The 25,503-nt window shown below is 46.4% G+C and overlaps 1 protein-coding gene across 9 annotated transcripts in view; it reads right to left on the bottom strand.

The window, feature by feature from the left end:
- Positions 1-339: 339 nt before the first annotated feature.
- NINJ2 (ninjurin 2) overlaps positions 340-25,503 on the bottom strand; it is a 150,969-nt gene continuing 125,805 nt past the window's right edge. For 3 of the 9 annotated variants that reach the window (XM_014539459.1, XM_005865943.2, XM_014539460.1), the window contains exons 2-4: positions 1,916-2,147; positions 1,208-1,392; positions 340-710 (exon numbers count right to left, since the gene is read on the bottom strand). In XM_014539459.1, coding sequence (XP_014394945.1) covers positions 1,226-1,392; positions 1,916-2,069 — 321 coding nt within the window. In that variant the 5' untranslated portion in view covers positions 2,070-2,147 and the 3' untranslated portion in view covers positions 340-710; positions 1,208-1,225. The other 6 variants (XM_014539455.1, XM_014539457.1, XM_014539456.1 and 3 more) reach the window with 6 other exon arrangements.

Genomic DNA, 25,503 nt, shown 5'->3' with positions numbered 1-25,503 from the left:
ATTTGGCGTAGGCATAAATCAAAGTTCATATTTCTCAAACACATGCCTAAGACAAGGTGCTAACATGAAAGCTAGAACAGGTTTAAAGGAGGTTTCGAAAGGAGTGTGCGTACATGCGTCAATCTAGAATTGACTAATCGGCCATTGGTGTAGCTGATGGTAATTGGCCCAAGGCATGTGGGGCCTGGAAAGTTGACTCAGAGCACAATCCGGAGGAGAGGGAGTGATTTAAAAGCCTTTTCTCATTCCAGGCTTGGAGTTTGATCCTTTGAGCCCTTTCCAGGACACAGATGGAGATGGCAGCTCAGATGCAGCTAAAAGCATAAAGGTTGACTTCAGTGGATTTGCAGAAACTTTTATAGATAGAAATCATTCCATTTTACCTGGGAAAATAGGCCTGGGAATGGATGGGACAGAGGGGAGGAATGGAGTAAGTCAGAACCAGAGTCCTTAAGCTGGTGGAGTCAGCCTTGGGTCGACATGCCTCAGGTGCGGGTGCCACCAGGAGCAAAGGTTGGCACTATCCCACGCTGAGCTCAGGCCTGTGGACCAAGATGAAATTCACTTGGACCAGTAAACTATCCCATCTTCACTCAGGTGCTGTGGTAGGAAGCAGGCATCTACATTGCTCTTTCAGGAGCTCCCAGGGGAAGTGCTCATCAGCCTGGCAGATCAGGGAAGAAAGGCAGAAGCAGCTCCAGATCCAGTACCTGTGGGGAAGCCGAGAACAGGTGGTGAGGCAGAGTGCCCTTGATTCCCCTGCAGCCTTCAAAGATGCAGATGCTGACTCAGTAGAGCGGGAGTGGGCCTGAGATTCTACATTTCCAGCAAGCTTCCAGTGCTTTCGTTGCGGTTGGTTCATGGACCACAGTTTGAGTAGCCAGGACTGCTGGACAATGCCAAGGGGGAAATCCCACATCTCCATCTTGCCTCTTGCCGGAGGGGCAGAGCCAACCACTATCCACATTGCCTCCCACCCATCTCAGGAGATGGAAAAACCCGAGCCTAAACTAGAGAAGAATCATTAACAGCACTGGGGGCCTTTCTGAGTCCCCATCCAAGCTCTTCTCCAGGATTCCCTCCTTGTCCCAGATCTACTTTCTCCTTTTGCGTGGCAAGGATTTCTCTCTTACCCTAAACCCCCAGAGGTGAGGAAAGGGCTGCCTGGGGGAGCCATTGGGCCTGAGGACCTCCCAGCTTCCCTCACCTGGGTTCCAAGCTGAATTCAGAGAAGATTCCTTGAGGTCCTGGCAGCCAGGAACCCTGTCTTATGTGCCCCGAAAGCTGTAATGAAGACATTGATGACAACAGTGATGAAGACCAAGATGGTGGCAGCATTGTTGAGCTGGTTTAATTGCCACTGCTTTTCCACCTCATTCAGGTTCAGCCGTGCTGTGGAGAAGTGGAGAGTGAGAGGTAAAAGTCAGGGTGGGGGCTACAGTCTGAAGCTTCCCTCACAAAACCCACTAGAGTTCAGAGAAAGTCTGGCAGCTCAGAGATCCATGTGGCAGAAGTCAAGGGAGGTGGTGTCATTGCATTGGACACCTCTTCCCTCACTGACCAGTGTGGGGGCATCCATGTGGTGCTTCATAGAATCGGGGTTTGGGAACTTACACCAGATCTTCTGAGTGGGGTGCATGCTCACACAGGTGATATGGGACTCTGCTACAAGTTAGTGAGGGCGTCACTCAGCAGTGTTGTGGAGTGGCCTCTGTATGGAACACCAAGAGGTAGGGCAGGGTGCCTCTCATCACTCTGTGGGTGTCACTTGGGCATTTGTAGGTGCAGAGGGCTTAAACCAGGTTCGTGTATGGCTGAGAAGTAGGCACGTACAAAGCAGGGTGGTACAGGGAAGACACTTGGGGCTCATCTTCCCACTAGGGGGCACTGGGGCCAACTCCAGGCCTGGGCTCACCAATGACCACGAGGAGGATTCCGATGACGACCTGCAGGAGCAGAGAGATGCTGATGAGAGTGATGAGGGTAGCATAGTATTGAGAGGACGGCCCCTGCTCCAGCACCGTTTTCAGCCGCATGGCATTGGACATGAAGAGAGCCACGTCCAGCATGCTCTCTGCCACGCTCTTCTTGGTGGCATAATGGTTCAGGTTGATGGGCTGGCTCCTCCCGGGGTTGGGGTTCTCAGGCTGTAAGGGAGAAAGCACAGGTTTACCTGGGAGGCTCTAGAAGGGAAAGAAGAGAGAGTTACTAAAACTCAGTCCTAACCAGGTGAGGGCAGGTAACACCCTGCTGAGTTTTATGGCCTGAAAGAAATCATGTTATGTTGTAATTTATATTTCACAGTGGGTAGGGTCGCCCTTCCGTCACACCTTCACACATTCATCTGAAGGACGCCAGGAGGAGTCTCAGCTGCTCCTAAAATGTGCCTTTCTCATTTTATGCTGTTTTACTTGGGCCAGGCCAGGCCCAGGGCCACTCTGTTTTCCTCTGAGAGCAACACCTCTCGGAAGACAATAGCAGGAGGCTTGGGTGCAATAGGAAAGGCACCTCTTCTCCCAGGGTGCTGTGGCCCCAAGGCGGGTGCACAGCTGAGCAAAAGGATCCTGAGCTGAGTTCCGATCCCACTCAGCCCTCGGCACTGGGCCACAGCTGTGCTCAGGCACTCTCGCTGGCTGTCAAACACAGGCCCAAATCAAAACACACCTGTATGTGTGCGTGCATGTATGCTAAAAGCCCTTTGTTTTTTACATTTGATTTGATTTTGAAATATAAAATAAAGCTCTTATCCTCAAGAAGTCACGAACGCCAAAAGATGGAGTTACAATGCAGGCAGGTGGGCTGGACGTCTGGGCCGAGCCAGGAAATCCAGGCTGGGTGCTGCGGGCACGCTGCCGTCACTCGGGAGAACTTGGGGGCATGCTAGGGAGACTTATTTAGGAGTGGTGCTTGGGATGATTGGCCCAGTAGGGCCCAGAAGCAGGAGACCTGTTGAAAGGTATGGTATTGATTTAGGGTCAGGGTGACAAGGAACCGAACCTGAGTGGTGGTGAGAAGGAGAGCAAGGAAGGACTCTGAGAGATGTTACAGCCCGGGGCAGGGAGCTACCTCAGCAGATGACCGCAGCAGGATAGCTGTTGAGTGGGTGGGTGGGTGGATGGGTAGATGGAGGGGGTATCCAAGGGTTCTGGATGCTCCTGGATGCTGGACTTGTTCGGTTAGTGCCGGGGTGCCAAGGCCAATAGCCCACAATAACACCACAGCTAAAACCTGTGGTCCTAGCCCATTTGGCAATGGTTCATTCTGGGTTCAAAGGACATATTAGGTGAGAGTCTGTGGAGCAGCCCAGCCCTCTCCACAATTCAAAGTGCTTCTGCCCGAAGGCCGCTTCCTCCCTTGGCTATGCCCACTCCCCCCACACCCCCACCCCGTCCCACCATTCAGTTTGCCCAGTAGCTACAGGCTTTGCACTTGTTCCTTCTTCCAAACCTAGCTCTCGGTTCAAGATCTGATAAACTGTGAAATTACTGTGAAAGCTTCAAGGGAGAAGCCCCTTCTCTGAAATGTATATGAAAGTGGACAAAACCTTAAATTCAAATAGTGTGTGAGGGGGTGGGTACTTGGGTACACAGATGTCCCCAGGCCTCAACAAAAAATATTGCCATTTGTAAGTTTTATGAGAACTTCTAGGCTTTTGTTATTAAGTTGATCGTAGAGCCTCATCCTTTCCGCTCTAATTTAGGGCCTGCTTTTATTTTTATTTGTGCCAGTTCAGGATTGCTCCATAACTGAGGATGCGTCTCAGCTATGGTGGTGGGAGGCTCTGCAGTGTGCCGCCCGCCCTAGCTCCTGAAGGCACCAGTTCTCCATAATGTCCACATGGTGTCGCGCTGCCTCCAAAGAAGTGACTTGGGCACCCAGGCTGCCCTGGTGGCGGGTGGTGTTTCTCCTCCTGAGGACTCCACTGACAGCCAGGCTCCTGTGAAACCTAGATTTCCTGGAGGCCCAAGACAGGGAGCCTGGTTCACAAGTCTGGATAGGCCAACCTAAAGCCCATCAAATGGGTGTCCAATGAAAATTCAAGGATAAACCAGTACTGAGATGGGGCCAGGACTGGGTGGGGAACCAGCACTACCTGCCTTGGGACTGTGAGACCCTGGAAAAAGTTGCTTTGAAAGGGAGGGAAACAGTTTTCTTCATCCTTCTTGGTCAGTTTAGGTGCAGTCCTGCCCTGAGGCAGAGGGCTTACTGAAATGACCTGAGGGTCTTCTTTTATAGCCTGAGAATTCGATTAGCTGAACCCCCAAATCCCACAAGGTGCCACCCTTTTTACCCACTGCCCAGAAATTAGGAGCAACCCAACAAGGATTCAGGAGAGGACGGTAAGGGTGTCAGGCCTGGTGATGGGCAGGGTGGCCCCCTCTCCTGCTTCTAGGAGCTGGCCCTTTAAGGCTTAGGCCCAGGCAGCCTGAACAAAGGCCCGGGAATGTGGGCTGGGCCAGCTAGTGGAGCCACCCAGACTGAGTCATTGGTATTTCACGGGACTAGGAATCGCTGCCTCGCCTGCTCCCTCCCCCGGCCCCTGCCCTCTCCCAGGGCTGAGGGGCAGCTCTGGAGCAGCCTGCAGTGCCCATCCAACAGCTTGCTGGGGCCTCCCCTCCCCTCAAACCCACTTGCTCTGCCCTAGTTCCCAGCCCCTTCCCTCTGGTTCCTCAGAGCAGGGGCTGGAGGAACCAGGACTTCTTTCTGGCTTCTGGGCCCAGATCTGCCTCTGGGCTTGGCACTTTGGGCCTCAGTTTCCACATCTATAAAACAGGAGGAAAAATCCCATCTCTGGAGGGGTGGAAGCTATAGAAAAACTGATGAGACTTTGATTTTCCTCAAAAGGAAAGACAGAACTGCAAGCTCTTCTAATTTTTTTTCCAGTCCGAGATCTAGCTCTCAATGCGTCTTATTCCATTCCACCGCACCCAACCCCCGTACTGGAGGACAGCAGGTGGCCACACCAGAGACTCCAGAGTCCCTATTCCAGAAAGCAACCTATTCAAATCCTGCCAACCAATGAATGACACCTGAACACTGAGGGGAGGTTTTGGTTGATATGAGCTTGGAGCAGGGGCGGGTGTGGGGGAGGTGGGAGTAGATCTAGAGTTCCTTTCTGGAGCACATGGAGGTTCTGGGCAACAAGAGGCCTTGGGTTTGGTGAGGCGGGTAGGGTGATGCAAGGGGGTTGGGGACATGACAGACACCCTCCACCCGGTTCCCAGTCTGCCTTTCTTCCCGGCACCACCATTTCCCTCCCTCTGGTTCTAGCTCAGACCGCCCTGGGTAACAGCTCTCCTGCCAAGTCCCCGCTCCCCAGGTTGGTGTGGATTCCAGCTCTTGAAGTCATGGATTGCTCCATTGCTCATTCTTTATCTCTTAATCCTTGATGGCCTATATTATTTTTGTTTCTTTACAAAACTTGTTGCCTAGGAAAGGAATGCCTCTTTTAACAGAAAAGTAAACAAATTTTTCATTGTTTATTGACATTATGGGGACCACAAGCTCTGAGATATCATTCTGCATTTCTTGGAAACAGATTTCAAAGGGGTAACTGTCCTACCAGAAGGCCGTGGGAACCACTGCTCAGAGTGTTTAGGACCTGGAGCCTGTGGCCGCAGTGAGTGGGTGCCCTGTGGGAAAGGAGCCGCCAGGAGGTGGGGGTTTGTGGCAGCCAGGAAAGTATCACGGAAGGCACCCTGGGCCCAGGTTCAAGTCCTGGTTCTGCTACAGAGTAGATGCATGAGCAAGCCTGGTCCCATCACTTGGGCTCCTTTTCTTATCTGTGAGACAAGGGAGGGGGGAGGGCGGGGTAAGTCGTTTCTTGGGTCATTCTAACAAAGAGTGATGTAGGGGTGGGGAAGCCCCTCCTCTGAGTGGAGAATTATCAGGGCCTGAGAGTATTTCCCTGAGAGAGGCAAAGGTCAGACAGCTGTAGAGCCAGGCCCAGGGGCAGGTCCAGTGAGTCACTTTGCCCCAGGGCATTGGTGACCCTCTAATGTGTCATTCTTGTCAGCCCCAAGAAAAGCCATATGGCAGTCTCCCTGTGTATCAATTCAAACTCAAGGCTATGAACAAAATAAGCTCAGGGGTGGTGGCCTCTTGACCCTTCTGTTGGTCTCAAACTGACTGACAATCCAGAAAAGCCAGGTCTCACCTGAAAAAGAGCTGTTGCTGAGCCAGAGCTTTGGCTGACTGGTTTTCCATAAAGGGCGGGCAGGTCCCAGCCCAGGAAGAGTATTGGTTGGGTAGCCTATTCTGCCAATTTGTTTTTAATTAGGTGCCCGAGATCCCTAATCCTCTGTCAGAATTAAGTTTGAAAGGGTACCTGGGTCTGTCATACTGTGCACACACACAGTAGGCTCATAGTACACTGGGAATGATAGTAGTTCCCACTTATGGAGTACATACCTTGTGCCTGGTATAAGGTTAAACACGGGACATGAGCCATTGAATCTAGTCCTCATCAGCCCTGTGAAGTTGGTGTGGGGACATGATAATAATAGTTGGAAAAGCAGAGGCTCAGAGAGCCAACGTAACTTGCCCAAGTTCACACAGCACAGTTTTTGCCCCAATTCTCTGTGTGCCAGAGACTGTAATTTTAACCTCTACTCTGTTACCTCCCAGAAGTTGAAGACATACTCCCTGGCTCCCAGGAATTTAGGATCTAAAGATAAAAATGTATAGATGGACCCTAGCCAGTGGCTCAGTGGTTAGAGCATAGGCCAACAAACCAAAGGGTCTGGGATTTGATTCCAAGTCAGGGGCATGTGCCTGAGTTGCGGGTTCATTCCCCTGTCTAGTCAGGGGCACGGGAGGCAACCAACCGATGTATCTCCCTCACACTGATATTTCTCTCTCTGCCGCTCTCCGTCCGTCCCTCCCTTCCACTCTATCTAAAAAAGCAATGGAGGGATGTCCTTGGGTGAGGATTAACAAAAAATAAAATGAAATAAAAATCTAAAGATGAAAGAAGACAATTAAATAGTCCCATATGGGTACATACATATACACTTGCTAAGAGGAGGTAAAACAACTCTACCTGAGTGGGGCTTGCATTAGGTTTTCCTGAATTTGCAGTGGGGTTGTGTTCTTGAGCCCCGGCACCCCTGTGGCTGAAAGGGCACTATACCTGGAGTCAAAGGCTTAGGTTCAAACTGGTAGGAGGCAACCTGGGAGAACAGAGTTGAGACAAGAGAGACGTTTACCTGTATCTTTTGAATTCTGAACCATGTGAATGTTTGAACTAAAAAATACAAATTTAAAACAAAAACAAATGTGCACTCCCAAAAGGCCAATGGTTAAAATAAAGCAGAAGCTATAACTTCATCTTACCCAGGCCTTACCTTCTCCACCTGTGAACTGGGAATAATATCTGCTCTGTTTAGCACAAAGTGCTGTTAAAGAGATCAATGAGATAATGTGGGTGAAAGTACTTAAACAAATATGAAAGAAAAATCTCTCCCACTCAGGATTATACTCCCACCTGTGGGCCTTGGGGCGTTTTAAATAATGTGTTCTGATTCAGGGCTTGTCCCAGCCCAAATTTCGAAGGCACCTTTTGTCTTCTCAGCAACCCCCAGGGTCTTTGAAATGTCTCTTCTCTACTCCATTAGGCACCTTCTCTTCTTACCTCTGTGAGTTTCAACTTGAAGCTGCACCAGGCTTAGGTCTCAGAGAGGAAATTCTCAGACAAGCCCAGCTACACTGGGTCTCCACGCTCTCTGCCGTGACTGGGCATTCCAGATGCTCCCAAAGGCCTCCACCCACCGCTCTAGCTTGGATCCTGCTCCTCCTCCCACGGGGGAGGGGGCAGAAGGCTAACCCTCCTCAGGGCTCTCTTGTGCCAGGCTTCCTGATGCTCAGCAGTACTGGGTCACACCAGATTACTCACTGTTCCCTAACACACCCCATCCTTTGCTCCAGGACTTAAGGCCTCTCTTCTCCATGCTACCCCGGCCTCAAGGAATCCTCCCTCCCTTCTAGACCCTGTCCCCATTACCCTCCACCTAGGCCCTGTGCAAAGGCTGCCCTCTTTGTGCTGGCCTGGGCCTTGTTTAGACCTCTCTAGACGGCCCATCACTGCCTGCATTACTGCAGGGACTCCATCTTCCATATTCCCAGGTCCCACAGTGCTTCACTCAGTGACTTGCCACAATAAATACATGATAGATGATTGCCTGTTTAATTTGAGTTACTTCAAAGAGATTTTTCAAAAATCTTAAGGATCTTTAAGGATGGGATTTCAGGCACAATGGCTTCTGGGTGAGGGGAGTTGGATTCGGACAGTGAATCTTTGCCTTTAAAATAAAAGGCTGTGGCCCAGAGATAGCCCTTTCTCCCTGGTATCCTGCCTCTGGGAATGAATGACTCAGGCTGGAAGCTGTCCCTGGTCTTCAGGCCAAAACCTGCAAAGGCCCAGACCCTTGAGGCCTGTGTCCGGGGCAAGAGCTCTGACTGCATCCTTCCAGTGCCAAGACAGTGAATCTTGCCCTTAAAAATCAGCAGTCTCTTGGGTGGGGTGTCTTTTGCGTGCTATTCTGATGATAACACCAAACCGGCCTGGAAATTTCCTCTGAGCCCTGGGCACAGTCTTGCTGTGAGGCTCCAGCCCTTGCCCCAGCTGCAAACCCAGGCTTCACAGCTGCAGGACTGACAGGGCACATGGGAGCAGCCCGACTCTGGGAAAGTCTGCAGTGCCTCCGTCGTCCACTAGGGGCCCCCCCGCCAGAAAACAGCTCTGCAGGCCCTGGGTGAGCTCAACCTGCCAGGGGACAGGAACCCAAGTGCTTGGATCCATTTATGAATCCATGAGGTCGACAGCGTTTCTCTCTAACAAAAGGGGGCTACATATAAACGGAAACAGGGTGTGCAGAAGAGACGGGAAGGCTTAGGGATTGCGATAGGAAACCCATGGGACCTGCTTGCTCTTCCTTAGGAAGCATTTTCCACCTCCCCTGCAAGAGGTCACCATGTCAGTGGCTTTCAGGAAACACTCATTTGTTAGGGTCCAAAGTTAATCATGGGTTTGTTACATAGAAATTTCCAAAGAATTTTTCTGCTCTCTCCCAATACACACCTTAAACAAGAGTACTTTCCGAATTAGCACCTTGCTCCTGGGTGTTTTTGCTCTAGGCCCCACTTTAGGGTTCCCAGTGCATTCCCCAAGCCCACTCAGACCATCTGTGCTCATTGTAATCTGACTCCTCTTTCAAGGGCCAACAAATTGAGCGAAAATTTAAAAAACAGAACCTAAATAAAGATAATGCTGTGTGTCAGCTCCTCCTCCCCCATGAAGTGAGTACTAATTGCCCCATTTTACCAGTGAAGACACTGAGTTTCAAAGAGATTACCTGCCCAAAGTCACCAGATACCAAGGGGTGGTCCCAGTGTCAAAATCCTAAACCTATATCTTTCTTCTGTTTACCAATAGTTCTTACATTGTGGTCCCAGAAGCAGCAGCAGCAACAGCATCACCTGGGAACTTATTTGAAACGCAAATTCTCAGGTTCCACCCTAGACCTATTGATTTAGAAATGGGTGGAACCCAGCCATCCGTGTTTTAACAACCCCTCCATGTGGTTCTAATGCAAGCTCAAGTTTGAGGGCCATTGGTCTACACCAGTGGTCGGCAAACCGCGGCTCGCGAGCCACATGAGGCTCTTTGGCCCCTAGAGTATGGCTCTTCCACAAAACACCATGTTTTTAGCAAAGGCCAGCTTAGGAGTACCCTAATTAAGTTAATAACAATGTACCTACCTATATAGTTTAAGTTTAAAAAATTTGGCTCTCAAAAGAAATTTCAATCATTGTACTGTTGATATTTGGCTCTGTTGACTAATGAGTTTGCCGACCACTGGTCTACACCATCCTGCCAAACTGTTTACTATCTTCTAAGCTCAGTGCTAGACATATTCATATGGATTTTGTCATTGAATTATTGTAACAACACCTACTTTACAGATGAGAAAATCGAGGCAAAGAAAAATTCAGTAATTTTTCCCAGGATCACCTAACTGTTAAGTATTAGAGCTGTGATTTGGACCCAGGCAGGCTCTGGAGTCTGCGTCCTTAACCACACCGCCATCCAGTCCCTGGAAGCACAGGCTGCGTAAACTCGCAGGTGGACACCAGTCGGAAGTATGCTTAGGTAACCTACCTAGAGCTGTCTGCTGAACAGTTTCAGTAGTTTGCACAAGCAGCCAGCCTGCTCCAGCAGCTCGTCTCCCCAGTGCCTATGGCTGCCCAGCCGCTGATCATGGGCCTGTTTATAAGAGTCTGATACATTTATCTTAGATCTTCCTCATGTCTTTACTCAGAAACATTTACCGAGTCTTTTTTTATTCTATAGAACCTTAGATTTTGTGGTGAAACCCAAATCCAGATAGGAGGCCTAAACACAGGGAACTGAAAATGACTTTCAGAACAAGTAATCATAACACAAAATATCAACATTCTACATAATGGTGTGTATGAGTTTTGTATGTCCCCACTAGATTATATGTCTCCAAAAGGCAAGAATTATTTCCTTGGAATTTCAGACAATTAGAATAAGAAGCAATAAGAACTGTTTCTATAATCTCTGGCTACAGTCCAGGTGAGGAGACCTCATAAAATAGTTCCTATCACACTGGGCTGGGAAAAAAAGGGAAGGTGGTGAATTTCCCACTCCACCCAGCCCTGTGGAGAGCCTGCCAAGATTCCTACTCAGTTCAGTTAAACAAATATGTTTTTAGTTCCTATCATGTGCTACACATTTAAGGTACAACAAAGATCCCTGCCTTCCCTATGTCCCTGATCCCCTAAACCCCTACAATGACAGGCTTAGCAGAGAACAAAGTGGATAAAGAGGGAAGCCAGGAGATAAAAAGGCCTTTTCAATCCTACCCTGGTAGATAAACTTCACAGGAACAAGGACTTTATCTGTCCTGTTCACTGCCAAATCCCAGAGCCTGGCACCTAGCCTGGCATGCTGAAGGAATGAATGAATGAATGAATGATGCATTTGTCACCCCCTGTATTTGTTCAGAAAGGGCTTAAGAGGCAGGACCATGATGAGCTGTGCTCCGTGGTCCTCTTATATGGAGCCCTCTGGGGGTGCCAGTAAATGGCTGTCTTACATGGGCATGTGGACTCCCAACTCCCTTCAGTACTTCAGCACAACATTAGTGTGTGTGTGTGTGTGTGTGTGTGTGTGTGTGTGTGTGTGTGTGCTTCCTTGTGGTTGGTAGTGTCTGGGTCCTGGCATAGATGAGACAGGCTGTAGATGAGGAAGAGAAACTGCTACACTTATTGGACGAAGCCCAGCTGCAGCTCCAGGGGCAGGTGGAATCAAGATAGAAAGGAGTCCCCAGATCAAAGCCAGGGGGAAACAGCCCCCAAGGGCTGGCCAGCTCCGCGGCAGATGTCCCCTGCTGGCTTTAGCCAGTCCAGTGAGGCCTGGGCTCAGAAGCAGCCAGGATTGCCGCAGCCCCAGCCCCAGGGGTCCCCTATTCTCCCCGTCCTGGCCCAGCAGATCCCGCCTGGTTCTCACACCCACTCTCGCTCCCTTCCTCAGGACTTAAAAGCAGCAGTGAAGTGCAGGATCCCACATTCTCCCAGCCCCAACGCCTGCACTCTGAGCAGCAGCTCTGATGCCCTGGGCCAGGGTCTGGGGAAATAAAGGTTGAGTGAATGGCTGGCGTTGCGCTTGGAGTGAAGGGATCTGAACTGAGTCTGGCTCCCATTTCTGCTCTCGGGGCCTCCGGTCATGCAGCCTCTGTGCTTCTCAGCTTCCTCTTTTGTAAAATGGAAGGACACCACCCCTCCCCGCTCACTGCCAGAAGCTAACATATGGTCTGGTCCATACACACAAAGGGATGCCGAACTCTCTAGAAAGCAGAAAGCAATCCACAGCGGATTGCTGCTGAACATGTCCGACAGCCCACACTCGAATTCTTCCAGACTTACAGCCTCTTTTATGCAGTATTTACCACGTGCCAGCACCAGGGGAACCGTAGGGTCAGAGAGATTAAATAACTTGCCCGAGGGCATACAGCTAGTGATAGGGGACTCAATATTTGAACCCAGGTCTGTCTGAGGCCAGAGCACAAACTCTTAACCACTGCGCTGTTTTGCAAGCCCCTGTTTAGCTCTTGTTTTTTACCCTCTTCCTGGAAGGTCAGAGCCCTGAGGAAATCCTTCCTCTTGCCTAACACAATACCTGACCAGAGAGGCAGGCAGACTAGTCCTGCCTCAGCCACTGGCCCCAAACTAGACTGGAAGCACCTTTTCTGCAGCCCAGGCAATGCCCCTGGGCAACAAAGCACTTGCTGGTCCCTGCTGTGTCCTTACTCCCTTTCTAAAAATACAAAGAGCACGAGCCCTCCAAGGCCTCCAAACAGATATCTAGTTGCTCTCTGGGGTCAGCCAGATCCTGGCACCTGGCAGCAGCTCCCTCCGGGCCCCCTGCCTGACAGCTGACCCCTGCTGTCCCCGTGACTATTTACTACAAGGCAAAGTGCAGTTCTGCAGAGGTGGGAACTCCCGAGCTGCCGGCCGGCCCAGCCTCACCCATGGCAAACTAGGGGACCCCCTAAGCCCAATCAGAGCAGACGCTTCTTTGCTGGGCTTCATTTCTACGACCATAAAACGCAGGCCTCCATCTTTCCAGCTCTTTGGAGTTTGAGCAGTAGCCTGGTTCAGGGGTATGGACACCCAGTTCCAGCACTACCCCCAATAGCTGTGTGACCTGGGACCTCTATTAGCTACCTAGTCAAATGGGAATAATATCACAAAAGCAGTGATAGTATATTATCCTACTTTTAAAGATATATAGATAAATCTGATATGATATGGACTAAAGTATTGTCATCTCTAGGCATTAGGATCTGAAGTATTTTTTTCCTTTTTGCTTTATCTGTATTTTCTAATTTTTCCTCCATGATCATGTACAGTAAAAAAATATGATGTTGGCCCTGGCTGGTGTGGCTCAGTTGGTTAGAGTGTCAGCCTATACACCTAAAGGTGGCGGATTGGCTTCCTGGTCAGGGTTGCAGGTTTGATCCTCGGTCAGGGACATATGGGAGGCAACCAATCGATGTTTTTCTCTCATGTCGATGTTTCTCTCTCTCTCTCTCTCTCTAAAAAAAATCAATAAAAACATATCCTTGGGTGAGGATTAAAAAAAAAAGGAAAAGAAAAAAATGCTAAAAACAACAACCACATAATTTTTATTTAAGATTTGTCTTGATTTGCAGGACAGTTTGAGAATAATGTTTATGAAAGTGGCTTGCAAACTTTATTTATTTATTTATTTATTTATTTATTTATTTATTTAAAGTGCTTTACAAGGAGAGTGTCAGGGATTCTTAATATAATTTTCCCTGAGGGCATTTTGGAACCACAAGGATGGCTAGCAAGTCTCCTTCCCGCTCTACACCCGGAAACCCTGTAGTTCAGAAGCACCACCCTGGACCTCCCAGTTCCATCCTCACTGGGCAGGAAGAGGAGAGGGTGATCACCCATGTGATGCCTTGGCTGAGGCAAGGGCATGGCCATGTGGTGTAACAACCTGGCCTGCTCTGTGGATGACTCAGCAGCACTGATTGTATGCCCACTGTGTGCCCTGAACTGTGTTCTGAGAATATAGCTCTGTTTGCTTTTCAGTCAGTCAACAAATATTTAATGAGCAACTATCTACTTTAGGCAAGTCAGAGCACAGAGGGCATGGCACAGAGGTGATGATTTAGACAGAGAGGTTGTGAGAACTGCAGGAAGGGCCGGGTGCCATGTGAGATATACAAATGGAGTGGGAAAGCAGGACACCCATGTGGGAAGCTTAGTGAGACCTCATGGGCATCAATGCCATCTCAGCTGGATCTTGAAGGACAAGAAGATTTCTTCAGAATCACAGAGTCCCTGCCTTGCGAACCAATACCCTAGCGCAATGGTCGGCAAACGGCGGCTCGCGAGCCACATGCGGCTCTTTGGCCCCTTGAGTGTGGCTCTTCCACAAAATACCACGTGCGGGCGCGCACGTACAGTGTGACTGAACCTTCGTGGCCCATGCACAGAAGTCGGTATTTTGTGGAAGAGCCACACTCAAGGGGCCAAAGAGCCGCATGTGGCTCGCGAGCCGCAGTTTGCCGATCACTGCCCTAGTGGGAGAGACTGGTAAAAAGTTTCCAAATGGGTACTAATGTAACCCACAGTAATTTGCGGGACCCAGTACAAAATGAACACGCGGGTCCCCAAGTTCAATATTATTAAGAATTTCAGATAGCCACATCAGAGCATTAAACCAAGCAGGGACCCTTCTCAGTGCTGGGCCTGTCGGACAGGCCCTGGGGAGCCAGCTCAGGCAACCAGGAAGTGCAGGAGGAAAGTATTAAAATTTCTTTCTCTCTTTTTTTAAATCCAAATTGTGTTTATTGGGATGGTTTCCCCCTCATCTCGATTCGAGGTGCTTTTAGTGCTGCTACCTTCTGAGGAGCATCCTTCTGTCAGCCTTGCTTTTCCTCCTGTTGGCTGACAGAGAACCGTGGAGCACCCAACAAGCAAAGCTACTGCTTGTGCAGGGCTAAGACGGGGGTGACTTTATAGCATCCTGGGCGTTTCACAGCCATGAAGTAGGAATTGGGGCTCTTCACCAGCACTTCTAGTGTTTCCTCTTTTCCTCTTCTGGAGAGAGCTGAAGGAGATCCTTAGCAAGAGGCATATTGTCATGGGGAGGTCATCACCACCAGAAAGTTAGGATTTCTTGTTGCCAAGAGGACCACAGGCCTTAGGAAACCCAGTGACTGTGTCACTGTTTGCATCTTGGGTTAAGGTTGACCTCCAGAAGGTGAGATAACCTGGCCAGATTCTGTACTTTACATTTTTTTAAAATTTATTTTGTTTTAAACTTTATTGTTGAAAGTATTACATATGTCTCCTCCTCGCCCCGCCCCTTCATTGACTTCTTCTAGCCCACCCCCACCCCAGGCCCTAGTCCTTCACCACCCTATTGTCTGTGTCCATGGGTTATGCATATGTGCATATAAGTTCTTTGGTTGATCTCTTCTCACCCACCCACCCTCCCCTGCCTTACCTCTGCAGATTCTGGACTTAACTATTCCCTTTTGTGGCCAGTAGAGTGTTCTGCCACCAGGACCCTGCTCGCTTGAGAGAATCACTGCTGCTCACTGGAGAACGCTGTGCACTGGGCTCTAGTCGTGTGGAGAGGAGTGGCATACCCTCCCCACCTCTAAACCTTTAACTCTTACTTGTGAACAGATGATACGGTTGCCAGGGATAGAGACAGACCATGCCAATGTCTGGGAAAAACAAGGCCAAAGAGATGCAGTAGGTATCAGGGGGCAATTTCTAATTCTGCTACTAACAACTTGTCAGGGTAGGAGGCTCAGCCCTTCCTATAGAGTATCTTTGTCAGGGTGAAAGAGTATTGGAGTAGAGCCCTGACCTGAGTCAACAAAAAGATTAGGGCCTACTGCAAATATGAAGGTGGGATCCAACAGGAAGCTGTACCCTCTGCAGGAAGCAGGCTCAGGAGGAGCTGGGGAATGAGTTAGGAATGAGAACCCACAGTGAAGCCCCTAGGCAGGAGCCACTTCAGTGATACATTAACTGAAAAATTGCCCTGAGGGTGTCAGATCTTTCAGTTGTACAAGACAGAATGTTTGTGCGTGTGTATTCTTCTAGAATTTGCACAGCTGCCTAAGGACAGAAGCTGAGGCTACATATTAAGGATGAGCAACGTGAGCCCCCGAGGGGCTTACAGCTATCTGACTAAGTTCTAGAACTGAGATGAGAAGTCTTAGTCTGATGCTCTATGATCTGGCTTCTGATTACTCTTCATCTCACCACCTCTTTCCAGCACTACGGCCTGTCCTCCCCGCCTCTGTGCCTTCGTGCAGAGGGAGCAAGAGTGTCTGATGCATTGTAGGCAGGTACATATTTGTAGAGCAGTGACTGAACATCCTGTCCCCACTGTTGGGAATTTTCTCTATGGCCTTTCTTGCCATCCGCCCAGTAAGCTCTTCCTTCCATCAAGGATGTTAATTTCACCATGAGGCCTTCGATGACACCTTCCCTCAGATGACTAGTCTGTTGTCTCATTGGACTGTGAACTCCTTCAGTGTAGGATCGCTGGTGTGAGGTTGGCACTTACTGACAAGTAGAAGTTGTTTAGTTTATGAAGGGAGGGAATGACCTGTCCAGGCCCACTCTTTATTTCTAAAAGTATATATTATTATTGATTTCAGACAGGAAGGGAGAGGGAGAGAGAGAGAAACATCAGTGATGAGAGAGAATCATTGATCAGCTGCCTCCTGCACGCCCCCTACTGGGGATCAAGCTGAGATTTCCTGGTTCATGGGTTGACACTCAACCACTGAGCAACACCAGCTAGACCAGGCCCATTCTTTTTTTGTTTTTTAAATATATTTTATTGATTTTTTACAGAGAGGAAAGGAAAGAGAGAGTTACAAACATCGATGAGAAAGAAACATCGATCAGTGCCTCCTGCACACCTTCTACTGGGGATGTGCCTGCAATCAAGGTACATGCCCTTGACCGGAATCGAACCTGGAACCTTTCAGTCCACAGGCTAATGCTCTATCCACTGAGCCAAACCGGTTAGGGTCAGGCCCATTCTTTAGACATGAAACTACGGCTAGCACAGTCCATTTTCCAAACCAGTGAGCAACAAAGGCTACCTTACCTAGTCCCTGCTCATGATGTAAACATAGGTAGGTCTCCCTTTTAAAAATACCCTGGTGTGAGAACAGCCAAATTAATTTATAGGACAGCAAAAAGGGGGGTGGGTGGAGAGAGATCCATATTGCAAATGAATTCCCCACAGATTACTTTAAATAGCACACTTGGTGAATATTTTTCTAATCTTAAAAGAAAGGAAGCCTTTATAAGCATGACCTGAAATCCAGAAGCCATAAAGGATCGATAAATTTGATTGCATGAAAATTAAAACTATTTGAATTTATAATAATGAGAATAACAGCATATACCCTTATAAGACTTATTTCATGCCAAATGCTATGCCAAACACTTTATATACACTAACTCATTTCATTCTCATAATAATTCCATGAGTTAAGTGCTGTCCTTTTTTTTTTTGATTCTCACCTGAGGATATTTTTTTCATTGATATTTAGAGAGAGAGTGGAAGGGAAGGAGGAGGGGAAAAGAGAGAGAGAGAGAGAGAGAGAGAGAGAGAAACATTGATGTGAGAGAGACACACCTCCTGCACCCACCCGGAAATTGAACCTGCAACCAAGGTACATCCCCTTGCCCGGGAATTGAGCCTGCGACCCTTTAGTCTGCAGGCCAACGCTCTAACCACTGAGAAAACCGGCCAGGGAAAAGTGCTGTTTTTATTCCTCAGTTTATAGGCGGGGAACCAGAGGTTGACTAAACCATGATCATTCATCTAGTAAATTAGAGATGAATCCAGGATTATCAAGTAGCCTGCCTTCAGATACTGTGCTCTAGCCACTCGTTAGGTGGCCACATACCATAAAATGTCAGAAGACAAAAACAAGTGAGGAATAAATTGCAACACATAGGACAAAGGACTGATTTCCCTGATATATGTTGAGGTCTTTAAAGTGAGCCCAATCAAAAAATAGAAAATATGAACAAACAAGCCACTGAAGAATCATCACAAATGGCTATATATTGTGTGTGTGTGTGTGTGTGTGTGTGTGTGTGTGTGTGTTTCCTATTACACTGGCAAAGATTTAATAGCTTGATAATAGTCATTGTTGGTGAAGATGTAGATAAAGAAGCATTTTTACACACTTGGTGGGAAACCTATATAATAAAAGGCTAATATGCAAATAGACTGAATGGCAGAACAACCAGTAGCTATGACATGCACTGACCACCAGGGCGGTGTGTGCGGAACATGGCGGGTGTTGGCCACAGCAGGAGAGTGGGGGCTCCAGACCAAGATGGGGCACCAGTCGCTGTTATCGGGCAAGCCTCTGGTGGTTACTGAAAATTCTTTGTTCCCGCATGCCGCCGTCCCGCCTGGTGCTCACACCTGCTGCCAGTGCCAGCCCCGCTCATACCCACAGCTTGTGCTGGTCCCGATCACTCAGCACCATCAGCGAGTGTGAGCCGTGGCTGCTGGCCCTGATGGCCCCTGAGGGCTTCTCCACCTCCCCCTGCTCCTGAGGGGCGATCCAGGCAGCAGCCGCCACTCACACCCACTGCTGGCGCTGGCCCCAATTGCTCCATGCCATCAGCGGGTTCGAGCGGGGGCCGGCACAGTCAGTGGGTAGGAACAGCGGCAGCGGGAGCAGGGCTGCCGGCAGACAGGGGACCAGGGGCTGCGGCAAGAGGGGCCGGATGGGGCGTGGATGATGGGCAGAGACCTGCCCCCGGGCCTACCACAGCCTTGTGGCCCACAGTTCCTTTCAAGATTCACAAATTTGTGCACTGGGCCCCTAGTGTAAATATGAATTACTGTCAAATATCCAAATTTCTACAATATTTTTTGAAGGACAATATAGCAATTACCTATTAAAATTTAAGATATTCTTAAGAACTTACCTAATATGTCTACTTCTGGGAGTTTTTCCCCACTGAAAATGCTCACAAAGTGCATTTTAGCCACACAATGAAATACTCTGTTTTAAAAAAGAAAGTGGTAGATCCCTATGCATAAGATATATAAAGGGAAGATATATAAAATGTATTTAGTAGGGGGGGGGAAATCATTATGAATATGATATGTTCCTATATCATAATTTTTGGTAAAAATTAAACAAAATATTCAGAGTACCTACTTTATATTACTATGCATTATTATAAGCATAGGGCAAAATACTGAAGGAATTTATATCATAATAAGAACTTTCCTTTTTTAAGTTATATATTTTCCAAATTTGACTTTTTGACAACTAACACACCATCCTTTTATAATCTGGAAAAACATAATAAGGATAAAATTAAATATATGATAAATAAATAAAGAGCAAACACCCTTCCCTGTTTGTTCATTTATTCTGTAAGCATGTACGAGGTGTACCTACTGAGTTCCAGGCACTGATGCTAGATGTTGAGGGTATGAAGACCGATAAACAGAGCTCCATCCTCAAGGAACTTGTCTAATGGCAGAAACAGATGGCAAATCTGGTGAGAGCCATCAGGTGTGGAAGGTGCTGGGAGAGAAGTGTGTTCTGGGCTCAATTCTCCTGGGCTTGGGGAAGGGCCCTTGGGGCAGAATCTTGAAATATGAGCAGATAAGGTATCAGCAATCTCAGGAGAAATGCAGTGGGCTTAAAGCTCAGGACCGAAGCAGTCCCTGGATATGGATGGATAAGGTTGGAAAGTGTGGGGGTGGGACTGACCAGGAGGTCTGATAAGACACCTAGACTTTGTGGGAGCAGTAAATGACTGACATCCTTACAGCACCATTTTAGAAGGATCGTTACAGAGGCAGCAGAAAAGATGGATTGGAGAGTCAGGAGTCCCAGGGTGACACATTGGGTCTGACCAACAGCAGAGACAGTAGGTATGGCAATGGGACCGCCCACAGACAGGTAAAGGAAGTAAAATGTCAGGACTTGGTGAGTGATTGGATGTTGAGGGTGTGGGAAAGGGAGGGGTAAAGGATGACACCCTGTGTTTTGGGTTGGGTGGTAACCCCTGTGCACTCATAGCCTGGAATCTTGCTCTCAGAGTTGCAGCCCCAGTAGAAGTCGGTTAATGAACAACTTCCCAGGAACGCAGCTCTTGTGTAAAGAGGGTACCTTTGGCAATCTTCTGCACATATCTATTTGCCAGTTACAACAGTCTTCCGGGGCCATTGCACCAGGGCCTTGGGAAGCCTGTCAGGGGCAGAAGTCCTCTCTGACTGATGCTCACTGCTGAGTATAACCTGGGACAATATCACTTCTAAGCAGGTGGTGAACAATGCATTATGATCAAATTACAGGGAGATGAGAGAGAGAAAATATCATAGTGAGCGATGCCTCTTTTCAAAATGGTGTGGGCATCTCCATGTTCTCCGGCTCCTGTCCCTGGATGTCACAGGCATTAGCGCCCCTCACCTTCCCATAGTTTTAGTGAAACAACAGTGAAAGACAGTTTTAGGCCCTTAGGCTGTTGGAGTCCACCCCTTAGCAAGAATCAAGTGGCACTGCCTGCGGCATCACCCTCACCTCCTGCTTGCTGACAGCACTCTGCTGGGGCAAAAATAGCCATCACTCTCACAGTGCTCAGCCCCACACACGTCAATAACCTGGGTTTGCTGGCTCTCTCGACACAGGTCCTCTCTTTCTCTCAGTCATCACTGCTTGGAATTCGCTGCAGAAGACTGAATGCTGACTGTCTGCTACCTTGGTCAGAGTGCTGGGGTAGTTCTGATTTCAGAAGCCTCTGGATGGGCAGTGCTATCGGAGCTCCATAGAGCTGGTCTTAAAATAGAGGCCTCTTAACTGAGCCTTGAGTCTCTGGAGAGATGGTGTCTGCTGTGGACAGACGTCACTGAGGGAGCAGTGGGGCGTCACCAGGCTAGCTTCTTTCCCCAGGTCCCTTGGCGTATCTTATCTTATCATGTAGCTGGGCTGGGGGTGCTGCCAAGCTTTGTGGGAGCTGCCTCTGAAGGCCAAGGGTTTTGTCCTGAGGTATTTCTCAGGGATGTGGGGGCAGAGTCTAGGCCTCATTTTCAGAGGAAAGCCTTCTGAAAGAGTGAATTGCTTAGTGAGCAGGTGTAGAATATGAAATAACTTGTCATTTTGAGAAAAGATTACTCTTCATCTCACCACCTCTTTCCAGCACTAGGGCCTGTCCTCCCCGCCTCTGTGCCCCTCCTGCTCTGCTCATCCCTACAACTGTTCCTTAAACCTAAAGGCCAGGCTATAGCCAAACACATATCTTGTTTGCATTCCTGGTGAAGTTTCCATTCATCTATAATGGATAAAAATATGGAGTTGTCCAGCCAGTGTGGCTCAGTGGGTTGAGTGTCATCCCATGCACCAGAAGGTCGCCAGTTTGATTCCCATTCAGGACACATGCCTGGGTTGTGGGCTTGATTCCCAGTTGGGGGTGTTGGGGAGGCAGCCAATTGATGTTTCTCTCTCTCACCAATGTTTCTATCTATTTCTCCCTCTCCCTTCCTCTCTCTGAAATCAATAAAAACATATTTTTAAAAATCTACTTAAGTCAGAATGGGGTCAAATCTGGCTTTTCTACTTGCTTGCTTGACAAGCTGAGTTCTCTGAGTGCAAAATGGTAACAGCTCTAACCGGTTTGGCTCAGTGGATGGAGTGTTGGGCTGTGGACTGAAGGGTCCCAGGTTTGATTCCTGTCAAGGACATGTACCTTGGTTTCGGGCACATCCCCAGTAGCGGGTATGCAGGAGGCAGCTGATTGATTGATGTTTCTCTCTTATCAATGTTTCTAACTCTCTATCCCTCTCCCTTCCTCTCTGTAAAAAAATCAATAAAATATATATATATTTTTTAAAAAAGGTAACAGATGACAGTCCCTACCTCACTGATTATTATGAGGATGAAAAAGAATAATATATGCAAAACAGTGCAGTGCCTGCTACAAAATACAAGGGGGTTACTATCATTGCTGGAGGTATTCAGAATTGAATTTTTCATGTCTTTCCCCCCATTTCTAGAAACTCTATTTTGTCATTTTGTTAATCTTTTTTTTATTTTGATAGTTTCTGTTCCTTCTTCATCCTCTCAATCTTCTACTTTATGTCTTTAAGCATATTCATAATCCTAAGGCTTTAGAATTCAGTGTGTATTTTATACTATAGCACATCTCAATTCATGTACTAATATATAACCTTCTCAAAGGTTAAAGAGAAAAAGAATTCTACCAATGCAATAAAGTTGTACTTTAAGAAAAAAATATTTTACCTGTTTACACATTTAAATTAAATAAAATGGAAACAATCTAAATGCCCATCAACTGGTAAATGCATAGATAAAATGTGATAAATAAAATGTGATAATTCAGCAATTAAAAGAAATGAAGTATGGCACATGTTACAACATGGATGAACCTTATAAACATGAAAGAAGCCAGATGTAAAAGACTACAAACTGGATTGTCTGGCATCAGGACAGGAATTCTAGGGCAGCTTTCTCCTGTACAGGGCTTACAAGGGTAATTGTTCCTGTGCTGGGACCTCCCCTGTTGCAGGGCTGACTGGCAGCCATAGCTGAGTCTCAGTCACCCTATTTAGTTCACCCTGGAGATTTTCTGAGACCCCACCCCATCCAATTTGCAGCCCCACCCATGCTGTTTATAGCAGCTTTTTCATATGAATGGCCTGTCCTGGATCAGGGTTTAGACTTTGCTAAAATCTCTCAAACAAGCTGCAGCTAGTGACAGCATGCATCAAACCTATCAATAAAAGGCCCAAGACCTGGCTCTAGCTCCAGCCTAACTTGCTTCACACCTGGGCCTCACCTCCTGCACAGCAACTCTCCCACTATAGTTGCAGCTGATCCTCACAGAGAAGCCAACAGCAATCTAGGCTCAACTACAAGAGTTTGCACACAGCCCACACAGGCACACACCTAGAGTGCCCAGCTCGGTGACTAGGGAGGCTGAACCACTGGACCCTACAGGACACCTACTACACAAGGCCACTCTACCAATTCCAGGAGACATAATAGCTCTACCTAATACATAGAAACAAACACAGGGAAGCAGCCAAAATGCAGAGACAAAGAAACATGTCACAAATGAAAGAAATGGAAGCAAGCAGACTAATGGCTACAGAGTTCAAAACCATGGTTATGAGGTTACTCAAGGATCTCCATGAAAGCTTCAAGGATCTTAGTGAGAATGTCAAAGACATGACAAAAGACCAGTCAGAAATTAAGCATTACTAACTGAAATAAAGAACAATTTACAGGGATTCAACAGTAGAGTAGAAGATTCTGAGAATCAAATCAATGATTTGGAATATGAGGAAGCAAAAAAGACCCAATCAGAAGCACAAAAAGAAAAAAGAATAAAAAATATGTTGTAAGGAGTCTCTGGGACAACATTCAAATCATAGGGGTGCCAGGAGGGGAAGAGAGAAAGCAAGATTTTAAAAACCTATTTGAAGAAATAATGACAGAAAACTTTCCCTACCTGGTGAAAGAAATAGACTTACAAGTCTAGGAAGCACAGAGAGTTCCAAACAAGAGGAACCCAAAGAGGCTCACACCAAGAAACATCATAAATAAAATTCCAGGGGTTAAAGACAAAGAGACAATCTTAAAAGTGGCAAGAGAAAAGCAGTTAGTTACCTACAGGGGAGCTCACATACAACTTTCAGCTGATTTCTCAACAGAAGTTTTGCAGGCCAGAAGGGAGTGGCAAGAAATAGTCAAAGTGATGAATAGCAAGGACCTACAACTAAGAATACTTTACCCAGCAAAGCTCTCATTTAGAATTGAGGATATAAAGAGCTGCTTCACAAACAAGAAAAAGCTAAAGGAGTTCATCACCACCAAATCAGTGTTACATGAAATGTTGAAGGGTATTCTTTAAGAAGAAGAAGAGATAAAAAATATGAACAATAAAATAGCAACAAATATATATCTATCAACAATTAAATCTAAAAATCAAAATAAACAAGAAATCTAATGAACAAAATAAACTGGTGAATAAAATAGAATCAGAGGCATGGAAGCATGAAACAGACTGATGAATTTCAGAGGAAAGGGGGAGGGGGAGCAGGAAGAGATTAACCAAAAATCTTACCTATGGACACAGACAGTAGGGTGGTGAAGGCATGGGGTGGGGCAGGAACTGAGTGGAGGAGGGCAATGGGGGGAGTTAAGGAGGACATCTGTAATACTCTCAACAATAAAAAAAATTTTTTTAAAAAGAAGTAAATCTTTGTGACCTTGGGTTAAGCAATTATTTTTTTAGTTATGACAAGAAAAACATACGTTCTAAAATAAAACAAATTGAACTTCATTAAAATTAAAAACACTTGTGTTTCAAATGACACCATCAAGAAAATGAAAAGGAAATTCAGAGAATGAGAGAAAATATTTGCAAATCATATATCTAATAAGGGTTTAATATAAAAAATGTATAAATAACTTAAAAATTAATAAATAGACAAGAAACCCAATTTAAAATGGTTTATGTCTAAAAAGTTCCATGATCATCCAACAAGCACATAAGAAAATAGTCAACATAATTAGTCATCATAAGTTGTCATTGCAAATTAATGAGATACACTTCATACCTACTAGAATAGCTATAATGAAAATGATTGAAAACAAATGTTGAAGATCTGAAGAAAGTGAAACTCTCACTGCTGATGGCAATGTAAAATGGTGCAACTACTTTGGAAAACAGCTTGGCATTTCTTCAAAAGCTTAAAAATATAGAGTTTCCATATGACCTAGGTATTACACTTCTAGATATCTACCACGAGAAATGAAAACATGTCCACATGAAAACTTGTATGTGAATATTTATAGCAGTCTTGTATTCATAGTAGCCATAATAAAATAAACCCAAATGTCCATCAGCTAAAGAATAGATAAGTCAAATGTAGTATATCCATACAATGGAATGCTATTCTGCTAAAAAGGAATACAGTATCTATACTTGCTATAATATGATGAACCTTGAGAACATTATGCTAAGTGAAAGAAGACAGACACAAAAGTCCACATATTATATAATTCTATTTACATGAAATGTCTAGAATAGGTAAATTGATAGAAATAGAACATAGTGGTTGACAGGGACTAGGAGGAGGGAAGAATGGGAAGTAACTGATAACAGGAGTAACAAAACTGTCATAGAATTAGAATATAGTAGTGGTTGCACAACTCTCTAAATATATTAAAACCCATCGAACTTTAAACAGGAGAGTTTGGTGATATATAAATTATATTCCAAAAAAGCTGTTTTAAAAAAGTCAATTAGAGTCTTTAGTTAATTATGAGAATCAGAACATATTATGGAATGTGGTCAAAGCTGTTAAAGGTAAATGCTGCCAGACCCTGGCCTGTATGGTTCAGTTGGTTGGAGCATTGTTCTGTACACTAAAAAGTGGTGGGTTCAATTCCAGGTCAGGGCACATACCCAGGTTGTGGGTTCCATCCCAGTTGGGGCCCATGTGGGAGGCAACCGGTTGATATTTCTCTCTCTCCCTCCCTCTCTCTAAATATCACTTTAAAAAAAACAGATAAATGTGGCCAGTATAAAAAATGATGAAAATAAACAAATTGAAATTCATTTCAGAAAAGATATGAAAAGAACAATAAAACACACCTAAGAAAAATAGAAATAAGGAATAAAATTAAGATGATTCAGAAATTTTTGAGTTACAAAGCAGATTATTAGTAGATTTAGTAAATAAACCACTGGAATTTATTTTTTCCTGAAAAAAAGTATAATAAACCATTTTCTATTAATGTAATCAAGAAAAAAAAAACAAAAAGAAAAAATATGAATAAAAAAAGTAAAACTGATAAAAATGTTATAAATATAATAGAAGATATATATATA

Source organism: Myotis brandtii, unplaced genomic scaffold (genome assembly GCF_000412655.1).
Source record: "Myotis brandtii unplaced genomic scaffold, ASM41265v1 scaffold216, whole genome shotgun sequence".
NCBI classification, from domain to species: Eukaryota; Metazoa; Chordata; class Mammalia; order Chiroptera; family Vespertilionidae; genus Myotis; species Myotis brandtii.
Note: the sequence above shows the minus strand (reverse complement) of the source record. Positions and strands in the feature narration are given on the sequence as shown.